Genomic DNA, 12124 nt, shown 5'->3' with positions numbered 1-12124 from the left:
ATATATATATATATATATATATATGGGTGATAGATGTATATATATATGTTGTATATATAATATGTGTTATTGCATATATAAGGATCCATTCTGGGTGTTATTTTGCTGGATATGAAGAATTATTTCTTATATATCAACATATTCAGAATGATTTCTTCATATGCATCAAAATAACACCCAGAGTGTATTCTAATAAATTGCAGTTCCATCTCTAATCTTGTACCTTTGAAATCACTTGGAGTTTGTCATTATTGAGTGCGTGATTTGATCTGCACAGTCTTGGTCACTGAAGGTGAGTTGTAAAGGGAAAAGAAAAGATCCTGGATTCTGAGAGAACAGGTGCTTGGAAGGAGAAAATCATCTTTTTACTGTTAAATGGAGAAAATTTGAACCAGCAGTAATTTAGGGGTTGCAAACATGACTTAATGCTCATATTCTGCCTTTTTTTTTTTTTTTTCAAACAGCACTATTTTAACTTTGTTTTGGCTTCTTATGCTATGCAAGCTGTGCATGGATTTAATGTCACTTTAAACCAGGTCTTTATTAATGAAAAAAGTATTTTATGGGCAACTGTTTCTTTTGATTGAAATCCAAACCTTAGGATGCAGGGAGGGGAATCACTCTGTGAGACTGTTGGGTTTCTGATGGATTTCCAAAGGAATAATGGAATGAACCACTGAGGTCTCTTCCAACCCGGTTGATTCTATGATTCCTGTCACTTTCCTTGGCAATCATGATCTGCATAATTATTCATTAGAAATTGCATTTTGGGATGAGTTGATGATCTAATGAGCAAGGCAGTGATAAACTCTGGATGGTTATTGGCTTTTGCTGTGTTTACCTTAAGCATAAGCTAGTCATCAGCCTATGTTCTTACAAAGCCCTTAGGTAATGCCACTCTGTTTTATCCGTTTATGAAAATCAAATACTCCTCTGCTGTGTAAACAGGAGTTTGTGTCATTTATTTTTAACAGCCCTGGCACTGATGTCACTACAGAACTGGACAGCTGGATTGACAAGTTCTGCTTAGATGCTGATGTGTTTGTCTTGGTTGCCAATTCTGAATCAACTCTCATGAACACGGTATGGTGTGCAATGGTTTTACACTGCTTCTCCATGTAAATATTCAGCAGTTCCATAACCAAAATGGCTGAGACCTTTTCTGAAGCTTCCATGAATCACTGGACTTAGATCTTGTGGATAGGATTTGGGAATGGGAGGCAAGAAACAATGTGTATCCCTCACTAGGCAAAGAAAAACCAAGTTTTCTTACCAGCTTGGCTTACTCTGCCTTGAGCATCATAATTGTCCTTTCCATTTCAGTGGTTTTTTTGATAAGTGGATGATGTAGTATGTAGTGCTTGTCTTGATTTGCAATTTATTGATTTGTCACCTGAAGACACTTGTATTATCAAAGAATTTATGGAATGTTTCATATCCAGAAGTTCTGTAAAATGCACAAAGTAGGCAAAGGAAGTGGAATTTCTGTCGCAGGAGAGGGTGAATTGCCTCGATACACCTTATGTTGAGGACAAGTGCTGCAGGTTCCCCTCAGTGTAATGTACTGAGAAGTCTCTTGAAGACTTCTACTAAGCCTGCTGTAGACAAATAATATTATCTGGTTTTTCTGAGCATAGTTCTGACATGCAATGTCTGAACTTTCTAATTATTGAACAATTGAACTGAAGAACTGAGTGTGCAGAGATAGGATTTCCCTGCATTCTAGCAGATTGGAATAGTTTGGTAGAAATCTGAAAACATAAAATGAGTTAAAACACATTACATTGCATCTTCTGAGCTGAATCCACAAAACCTCAAATACAAGAGCTGTGATTTAAAAGAGGAAAAAAGGCAAAATTCTGACAACATTCAAGGCAAAGAGAGGATTTGGTACAATTGTGGCTTTATCTTCTATGTTATTTCACATGAGGGATGCTTTCTGGCTTCTTGTATGGATGAAATCTAGATGTTATTTACTTGTGCATACCATAGTTGTTTCTAAAAAATGCAGAAGAAGAAAGATTGGGTTTCAGTGAGCAACTTGTTGCTGTAGAGGAGCATGGAAACAACAGGGACCCATGTGCCAGATTTCAGCTTCATGTAATGCAGTAACAAGGAAAAGTCCAAATTTTTTCTGTTTTCCCTCATTTGCTCAGGAAAATTAGGCAACTGCTCTAAAGCATTTGTATTTTGCTTTGCATTGTGGCAAATGGTGATCTTTCTTCATCTACGCTTTCTTCATCTACACATCTATACAGTTTTAGCCAGGGGTCTTATTTAAAAATTAAATGAGCAGACACAGTCATGTCTTGTGTGTTCTTTCACCCTTCCTCTCTTCCCCAGCAATGTTTTTAGACACTGTAAACTAATTTAGTAAAGGGCCAGAGGTACCAAAGGAGGTGAAGTTCTGTGATAGTAAGAGAGAAAAAAGGAGGGGAAAATGAAAGACAATGAATGATGTGATAGATTTATAGAAAAATAATTTCATTTTCCAGTGTTTTCTGAACTATTTGTTTAGGAGTTTTCCTTGGTTTATATTTATACCCATTTTTAGAGGAACTTTCAGTGTCTTTGACTTTTAACAGTAGCATCAGTTTTAAGACATTTGATGACTTTTGAACTATTGTAAGCCTTTTTATGTGTGTCAGATATCTGTGGGTTTTAATGTTGGTGATTTTTTTTAAAATAAACTTTAAAAAAGCTGGATGAACTTCAGAATCTGTTCCAGGAGAATGTGTGGCTCTGGTTTGGATGTCTGGGGAGTTTTCTGTTTGTGCTTTATTCATAGGAGAAGCATTTTTTCCACAAAGTGAACGAACGACTTTCCAAGCCAAACATCTTCATCTTGAACAATAGGTGGGATGCCTCTGCATCAGAACCAGAATACATGGAAGATGTGAGTGAATTGGTGGCTCTTGTTTGGGTGACAGTTAATTAATACATGTTAGTATGAAAACACCAGATTTGTCTTATTAATAAAAGGATATGACATGGTCAGAGAACAGAAATAGCTTATTCCTTGTTCCAAGCAAAAAGCAACCTGCAGTTCAAATGATAATATATTCAGGCAGGTAATACAATGGGAAACATCTTTAGAACCTTTTTTCTCTATAGTTAAGCTTGGTTTTTAATCTTCTTTGTATTACCTTTTATTTCTGTGCTGGTAATGCAGCCTGAGGGTACAGTTTCTACACGTGTAGATGTGTGGAGTAGCTGGTAAAGGGCAGTGTTGGATGGGAACAACTGGGAGTGCTTTTCAGCCCTTCACAGCAGCAGCCAACTTGCAGTGGGACTTATTTCTCTGCATATGGGGAATGAAGTGATTACCCCAGTAAGTGGCTGAGATCTCTGACTTAGACAAACACTGAAGTTGTAGAAGGAAGTATTGCTGCATCCAGGTGTATTTTAATGAGTGAAAGCTGCTGCCTCGGCAGGATGGGCAGGGATGTGCTGCCCAAGGGGTGGCTCAGCACCTGTTCCTGACATTCTGGTTTGTTGCCAGCTCAATTTTTGCCTGTTTCTCACGAGCTCTGTCCTTCCCCCAGGTGCGGCGGCAGCACATGGAGCGCTGCCTCACCTTCCTGGTCGATGAGCTCAAAGTGATCGATCCCGTGGAAGCAAGGAATCGCATCTTTTTTGTTTCAGCAAAAGAAGTTCTGAGTGCCAGGAGACAGAAGGCCCAAGGAATGCCAGAGGGTGGTGTGTAGGAATTCTTTCTTTCCCTCAAATACAGTAAAATACTATAAAACCTGATAAAAAAAATTATTTAGGATGCAGTTCCTGCTGTGAGCTGTTGCTATCTCCCTTACTGGTCTATTATGTTTCACAGGTGGAGCCATTGCTGAAGGATTTCAAACAAGATTCCAGGAATTTCAACATTTTGAGCAGATATTTGAGGTATTTATGATGGGCTTTTTAGATTGCCTGGTTTTTATTGCAAAGGTACCTTTTGCTTCTGCTTGGCTTAATTTTACTAAGCACTACCCATGTTAGCAGGTGGAGGAGTGTAAGGTATTTAAACCATCTGCAGCTTTGCCTTATCTGTGGGTTCCTTTCATCTCTTCTCACCTTGAGTAGCAGGTAGTTGTTGGAAAGGAGTATTGCTCAGTGAGGAAAGGGAACAAAACCCTTAGCTCATGTTTGAGATCTCAGTACCAACATAGTCTATATAAAAAGAGGTGATGCCCTTAGGAAGGTGTGTATCATAGCCATAAGCTAGTGAATATTCATAGTAAGAAACTCAGTTTCAGCAATGTAAATCTGAATATTTGCATGCATTTTTAAAGCCAGAGTTTTGAATCTATCACCATTATGTACCTCTTAGCTCTGTTACTCTGAGCATGAACACTGTTCTTGAATCCTTTGTGCTGTACAGAATCCACTTCAGTTTAGCCATAATCATAGCTGGAGCTTACAGTTTCTGCACAAGTAGGACTGGCTGAGTGATTTCTTTGTGATAGGATCCATTTGTCTTGCTGAATTTGATAACTCTAATTAATGAAAGCCATTCTTGGCTATCCTAAGGAGGCATTTTGGATATGCCTCAATGGTTTTGTGTATGAGTGTATTTAAAAAAAACAAACTGCCTCTGAAAAGTGTTTTTTCTTGCATTACAACAAACCCATTTGACCTTAGCCAAACTGAGTTATGTAATGATCTGTGTATATAAAAAAAAATTTAAAAGAATAGCTTGATTTAGCCTTGCTGTAAGCAAGAGAATGTCAGACTGAAGTTTGCATTTAATTCTTATTCACACTCATGATAGATGAGTGAATTGTTGAAGGGATTGCTTCAGAGTACAGGCAGGGCCTGAATCCATGAGGTGTGAATTTCTTGCTTGTGTCACTAGCTGTGGCCAAACACATGTTTTTGTTTGTCATTTTTGTCCTTAAAATTATAGTGAAAGCTTAGAGCCAGTACGAAAAAAGTGGAAATTGAGCTTCTACATCATTTATGTTCTTTAACATAATTTGCCATGTGCTGTATCCAAAGCTTTTTGACAAAATCTCTTATAATTACCGTTAAGCACTCAATGCTTAGACTATTTGAAGTTTAAGATGAACAATGACTTATTAAATGCTGTGGTGCTGTGAGTTCTCAGCACATCTGTAAATCAGATGTCACAGACTCAAGTTGGCCACCACAATGAGAAGCATCCAGCACAAGGTCATAACCATAAGTTCCTGTGGCAGAGGCTGCGACAAAGATCAGTTCTGTGACAACCTTTTTCCTTCTTTCACATTGTGTTCCATTTGCTGCACACCTGACTCCAGCAGTGAGAGTGGATTCTGTAATGTTTCCCCTGTTCAGCTGTGTTTCATCCTGAAATCATAATGAATGGCTTTCAGTAGGAGTGTGATCCCATCATTTAGAGAATGAACAACTCTGCTAAGTTAAGATTGCCAGAGCAGTTTAAATTTTGAGCATCTGCTGTTGCAGTGCCTGTCACATTCAGGTTTTGTGGGCGATTTCCTAAGTTTTAATGGTGTTTTATGTGCTTCTGAGGCAAGGCTGGTCCTGAAACAGTTCACCAGGTCTGAAGTCGGATTACTGTCTGACCAGCATTCAGATTACTGTCACTTGAGCTGATAAAGTAGCTGACATCAGCATGCTGTTGTCATCAGTTATGTTTGCCAGCTCTAGGCTATCCCAGCTCATATGCTAATGGAGAATATCATACACCAGGTAGAACTTTCCATGTTCAGTCTGGGAATGAAATCCAAACTGTTACTGTGCTTTGTGCACTGCCAGGCCAAATTCAGGTGCTGTACAGCCTAAACACTCCTGGGTAAAGCACTTCACAGTTACTCTGTTTCCTGACAGAGGAGCTGCAAGTCCCAAGGCTGTTGGATTACACTCCAGTGTGAGAAGGAAGGGACAAGAGCACAGATGTTGCTGTCTGTCCTTGTCAAACACTGATCCCTCCCCTGCCCCAGTCTGTCTGTCTTGCCTTTAGCTTACTGTCCCTGTCCAGGTGTTCTGTTCAGACTTCCCAAACATCTCTCACACTCTTTTGTCCAGCTCATGTCTCTAAGCAATCTCATCACCTTATGTATAAACCCACCCACATGTGCCATGTTCTCCCTGGCCATACCTGCTGGATTTGCTCCTCCTGGATTCCCTCACCCTGCTTTTGTCTTCAGTGAAATGGGGCAACTTCTTCCTCTTTTCCATATGGGCTGAGAAGAGGAACTGTTACTTCTCCAGTATTTCCACGTTCCTGCTTCTAGTATCAGTACACTTACAGGAGAGCCTGTTCATTCCAGGACTGATACGAGCTCAGTATAGCTAAAGTCTTTAAAAAAAATAAATCTAGAAACAATCCACCAGTGCTAGTTTGTTGTGATATGAGAAAAATTTGGACTATTTTTGAAAGGTTTGTAACTACCTTTATGTAGACTTTCCTGTGAGAGAAAAAAGCATTCCAAAAATAGATGAAACATGTTTTTCTGCAAAGCACAGGGTGGTTAAAGTTACTAAAAAAAACCTGGTGCAAGCATTACTAGAAACACTTGTAAGCAGGGGAGTAGTAAGGATTTTAGAGATTCACGTAGTAGCTTTAAAAAGTGATGCTGCTAAGTATGTCAGCTGTGTTGCAACAAAGGAAAAGAGAAAGGCAATCTTAAAGGATTTTTGGATCACTTCTGAATTTTTATATTGGGGTCTAACAGAAAATAGTTTATCTTCCGAGGTGCATAGAAACACCTTATCAAACAGCAAAGATATCCTTAGTGAGTATCCTACATAAAACCAACCCCACCATGCCTCAGGTCATGGTGCTTCCCAAGTTTCCTAAAACACCAGGTAACTGCAGTGGTGTGGGAAGGAGTGGAGCAGGGAGTACTCCTGCTGTACGTGGGAGTGAAAGGCAGAGCCTGGGTCATGCTGCTGCAAGGCCCTTCCTGGCCCTGCTCAGGGATGGAATAAGCTGTGCCCTTAACCACTGCCCTGCTGTACTGTAAGTGGGCTGGAAGGTAACTAACTGGGTCTGGTTACAGTGTTGAAACATACCTGCTATCTGTTTCAGTAAATGCTTATTTACAGACTTAACAGCAAAACTGCTGCTCTTCCCCTCTTATCTCTCCCAGTTGTTTAACTAACCTTTGTGTTTTTCCTAGTGCTCTAACTTGGATTTTCTGATTGTGTTGTGAGTGACTGTCATCCTTTTACCTACCACGTACTAACATTGGGAAGACTCTTTCCTCTGTGCCTAGTCTAGCTCTTACAATGTGCTGATATTTATGAAACTCTGGCCTTTCATTGCTGATTTCTAGATCTGCTTCGTCGAGGAACAGGGAATGTTTTACCCATTTTGTTTGTTTTGGTTTGACCTATTATTTTTAGATAGCTGAAATCTGTTATTACAGTCCATGTTAAGGTCATAGGCAAGTTTTTTAGAAGCAGCCCAAACCTGTTTGTGCTATGGAAGGTGCATCCACAGATTGAGAACTATTTAAAAATCCCAAAGATCTGATTTAAGGAGACTACCTGCTTGTTTTCTGCCCCTCAAACACAGAAGGTGTTGCTGCTTTGGGGTGACTTAGTGCAGGTTGAATTCTGGCAACCTTTAATTGGCTCCATAACTCAGGATGTGCAGTTGCTTGAAAAAAGTCAGACTTAATTTATGGCTTATTGCAACTGATTTGCTTCTGCCCAAATTGAGTGTTTGTGTATCTCTTCAGTCACTGTCTGAATCGCTGTTCCATATTCAAGATCAATTAGAAATTGTGTCTTTAGAGCATTCTCTCCTCATTCATTTAACACTTCAATAATCTGCAAATAACCTGATATTTTAAGGACTACTTAACAACTTCTTTTAACCCTGTAAGAAAATCCTTGTTTCTCATTCCTAACTGTATATTTTGTTCCTGGATGGTCAGTGTTGACATGAGCATGTCAAGTTTTATTTGCCACTAGTAACTAAGAATATGTATTGCAACAAAGAAAGCTCAAACCAGGCCATATTGCCAGCACTGGACATTTATAATTCCAAAGAGATAGTTTGGAAAATTTCCTGGAGAGAGAGGTTTATCTTATGTATTCATCAGAGTTTTCTTTTTCTTTGCATTATTAATTTATTCTAAGAGAGTGAAAACCTATGCACATTACTGTGAACAAACACGAAGGTACAGAATTGCTGCTATAGACTCATTTGAGATTTCAGTTCTGTTGTCTTTTAATTTCTCTATCCTTTCTCCCTTTTTATTTCCCATTGGTTTAAGTTAAAATTAGCAGCATGTGCTTTCTGACAGTGAAATTCCTGAATGTGTTGGCATGGAATTGCAGTAATGTGTTGTGGCTTGGGCCCCTCGCAGGAGTGTATCTCGCAGTCAGCCGTGAAAACCAAGTTTGAACAGCACACTATCAGAGCTAAACAGATTATAGATACTGTGAAAAACATTATGGACACCATAAACGTGGCAGCAGCAGAGAAAAGGTAGGTGGGTTGGAGGGCTGGTTGGCTTTGGTTTATCCAGATCATCAGAGGAGCCATTTCTGTGCTGGTGGTTTTCTTGGGCCATTATGGACTTTAAAACTCACTTTTCCTGCTTGGTAAGAAACAACATTTCTCTGGTGTGTCAGTGTGTTGTTTTACACTTGTATCCTTGGTCTGTGACTTCTGTACTACAGGGATCTTGGTGTTCTTTTTTTCTTCGTTACTCATTTGCAGACTGGGGATTTTCAAGTATTTTTTCAGAAGTACTTGGAATTGTAGGTTTTCCTGGCTGTGTCCTGCATTTCAGAGGTGATGTTTGGGCCTGCTTTACCTAAGGTTTTTATTAGCAGTAACACTGAGAAAACAAGTGGGAGGATGTGGACACTGATTAGAATACTGTAAGGGATGAGACAAACCCAAGCTAAGAGAGGCTTGGCCTCTGGCCCTTCCCAGATTGTATCCTTAAATATCTCTATTCTCTCTTTGCTCATGTAATCCTTCAGTGCTAATGATAGCAGCTCATCTGCTCTGTCTGGTAGTTTCATGTATCCTTTGAGGTTTGTATATGTGTGGGGTTTTTCCTCACTTTTCTTGCTGCCTCTTGCCTCCTGTACACAGTGAACTTGCTGTCATGTTTAATCCTTCCCATCCGTCTCCTTTCTGTCTGTTAATAGTGTCTTTCTGTTCCAACAGACTCCACTGTGCTGTCAAACATACTCCTCCTCCCAAATATGTCGGCTCTTACAAACTGCCTGTTTACATACTGACTTCTCACGTTGTCACATCCCATGAAAACATGCTGTGAAATGTTTGAAAATGTTCTGATACTCTACTTCTTTGTGTCAGTTGACTTGTCAAAACGTCTGTGGCTGACCCCTCTTGGTCTGAATTGGTGTTCGATGTTTCTGCTGGCCCTTCAGAATGTAACTGCTTTAAATTTTCAGGGATGCTAGGTCAGGGAATCGTGAAGAGACTGGTTTGTGACAGGGTTGGTTTCTGCCACCTCCCCTTTGTTCTGCAGGGTCACCAGACCCTCAGTACTGTTCAGGATGGTTGAGTGGTGCTGGTGAGCAGCAGTAGGACAGTTTGATCAGATTTATCCTTTTTATTTTATATCAGGATGGACTAAGTGTTAAAGGCCCCTAATTCCCCTCACCTTTTTTTGATTGTAATTTTGTACAGTGATACCAATTCCAATTCAAAATGCTGGTTTTGTAAATACACCAGAACACAGTAATTTGGGTGATGTCTGGTCAGTGCAGCCTTTAAATGCACCTGTCCCTGTAGCTCCCATACTGCACTCAGCCTTTGGGTCCTGCCTGTAACCCCCCAGCTGGGGGCCCATGGCAGGTTATGGGCTTGTTTCATTCCTGGGGAATACCTGCTGGTGATGGTGATTTCCTTTGTGCCACATCAGAGTCCAGTCCATGGAAGAGCGAGAGGATCAGAAGGACAGACTGGACTTCGTTCGGAATCAGCTGAACATTTTGACTGAAGACACTAAGGAAAAGATCAAACGTGTTACTGAGGAAGTCGAAAATAAAGTAAGTAATGGAAGTGTGAACAACCTCCGAGATCCAAGTGTTGCCTCCTCCATCAGGCAGCTCCTTTAGGAGCTCACCCATCTGGTGAAGTGTGTCTGAAATGTCTAGTGTTCCTTTTCCAGTATAAAAAAGGGAAAATAAACCTCAAAATGGCTGTCAGGAAACTGAATCATTTCGTGTGACAATTTATGCAGTTGTCTTTTCTCACTCTGGCTGGAAAAGGTAGGAGAGAGATTTTATGTATTTCCTGTGTTCTTCCAGGTCTCCTCGGCCATGACTGATGAGATTTGCCGACTTTCGGTTTTAGTTGATGAATTTTATTCAGATTTTCACCCTTCTCCACAAGTACTGAAGCTGTATAAGACAGTAAGTTTTCTGGCGTGGTTTGGAGCCAGGTTCCTTGTACTTCTCCTGATTTCTGCTTCTGTATTTTCATAATTGGTGTAGCATTTGATGTGACACTTCAAGCATTGCAGGATTTTTGCTTTCTGTCATATACGTATTTCTGTCTCCACAAAACTAGAAAAGGTTGGAAATATTTCCTGCTTTGTTTTTGGAAAGAAATTAATATTTCTTTCAACCATCTCTTTAGTTGAGTGGCTCCTGATCTGTAGTCTTCACTTCTAGTAAATAAAGACCTTACACAAACAATTTTCAGTACTCCTAAAACGAAGTAGATCCAAAACTAAAACAATCTGCAAGTACCCAACACTTAACAAAAGGCTGTTTTTAGTAAACTTCTCTAAACTCCTCCTCAGACTTAGTGTCTTAAAGGTGTGTTCACCTGGGTTTGGCTCTTATGCCCAGATTTTGCTGATAGTGAGTGGCTGCCACAGCTCCCACCTGCTCCAGCCTGGCTGATCACCTGGGATCGTTGCATTGTCAGGACAGTCAGTGCTGTCCCAGCCCAGTGAAGTGTCCAGAGCAGGCCCCCATAGGAGCTGGTGGGGTCAGTTTGTCCCTGCAGAGCAGTGGAATTGGCTCCCATCAAATGCCACAGTAAGGACTTTGCAGGGCAGGAGGTAGTGGTTTGTTTTTCATTGTCTCAGACTTTTCCATATGCCTTTTAATGATTGCAATACTAGGGAAATCTTTGCTGTGTCTCTTCAGTTAGGTTTTCAGTCCCAGTGTGCAGTTGGCAAACATGGTATTTCCATGGTAACATGCTCTTCTCCCCACTGTGACAGTGTGTAGTGTGTAACATCTCTCAGCTCTGTATAATGTAACTGATCAGCTAAACACAAACTGTTGAGCATTTATTCCTTATAAAACTTCAGGAACTGAACAAACACATAGAAGACGGTTTGGGCAGGAACCTGGCGGATCGCTGCTCCAGTGAAGTCAATCAGTCCATGCACCAGTCCCAGCAGGAGATGATTGGTAAGAGGAGGCAGGAGGAATGTTAACAGTTCTCATTGAAAGGAAGACAAGCTAAGAAAATTTGGTTTTAAAAGAATCATGATCATGATTTAACATTGGTGCTGTAAAGGATAAAGGAAAAGCCATCGCAGGTCAGGACTGAGTGTTCAGCTCAGTCCCATCACTGATATCAGCCAGTAACAGATGCTGGGGGAGAAGAATAGTGAACCAGGGTAAATACAGCAATCTCTCCCCATTTTAGGGACTTCTGAGCTGAGATGCTGCATCTGGATTAGTGGCTTAAGCAAGTAGTAATGGACCTGTCCTCTGGGAACTCATCTAATCCTTTTATAAACACATTTAAACTTTTGGCTTCCACAACAGATATATGAGATACACTAATTGTTAGAAAATGTCTCTGCAATATAATCCTCTCCCTAGGTCCCTCCAGACCCTGAGTGCAAACCAGGATTGTTTCAGAAAGGATTTGTGCACTCCCTTTCTTTCTGTTTCTTTAAAAGTAGTAACTTTATTGCACATCCTTCTCTGCTGATCTGTCCTTGCTAATAAAAGGTTCAGAGCAGGATCATGAAATTATGTGATGCCTTCTGTCATCTTATGCAATGACAGTGCCTTTCTTGTGTGGCACCACTGAACTGAACAAATCAATTTTTTCTTAAGTCCACCCTTGTATTTTGACCATTTTGAGGTCTTTCAGTTAATTTGCCCATTTTTTTCCAGCAGTGCTTTGTCAGTGAGTTGATTTTCATGCCTGTTTTCTTAG

The 12124-nt window shown here is 40.3% G+C and overlaps 1 protein-coding gene across 1 annotated transcript in view; it reads left to right on the top strand.

Moving 5' to 3' along the window:
- Positions 1–948: 948 nt before the first annotated feature.
- The window catches only part of MFN1 (mitofusin 1), a gene marked incomplete at its 5' end in the record, with an annotated part of 15417 nt that continues 4241 nt past the window's right edge, over positions 949–12124 (top strand). Inside the window, 8 exons of the mRNA XM_009074648.1 lie at positions 949–1083; positions 2789–2896; positions 3546–3699; positions 3830–3897; positions 8316–8437; positions 9855–9981; positions 10243–10347; positions 11259–11361. Coding sequence (XP_009072896.1) covers positions 949–1083; positions 2789–2896; positions 3546–3699; positions 3830–3897; positions 8316–8437; positions 9855–9981; positions 10243–10347; positions 11259–11361 — 922 coding nt within the window. The remainder of the gene's footprint in view (positions 1084–2788; positions 2897–3545; positions 3700–3829; positions 3898–8315; positions 8438–9854; positions 9982–10242; positions 10348–11258; positions 11362–12124) is intronic.

Source organism: Acanthisitta chloris, unplaced genomic scaffold (assembly GCF_000695815.1).
Source record: "Acanthisitta chloris isolate BGI_N310 unplaced genomic scaffold, ASM69581v1 scaffold42795, whole genome shotgun sequence".
Taxonomy (NCBI): domain Eukaryota; kingdom Metazoa; phylum Chordata; class Aves; order Passeriformes; family Acanthisittidae; genus Acanthisitta; species Acanthisitta chloris.
This window is presented reverse-complemented; position numbering and strand designations above follow the sequence as displayed.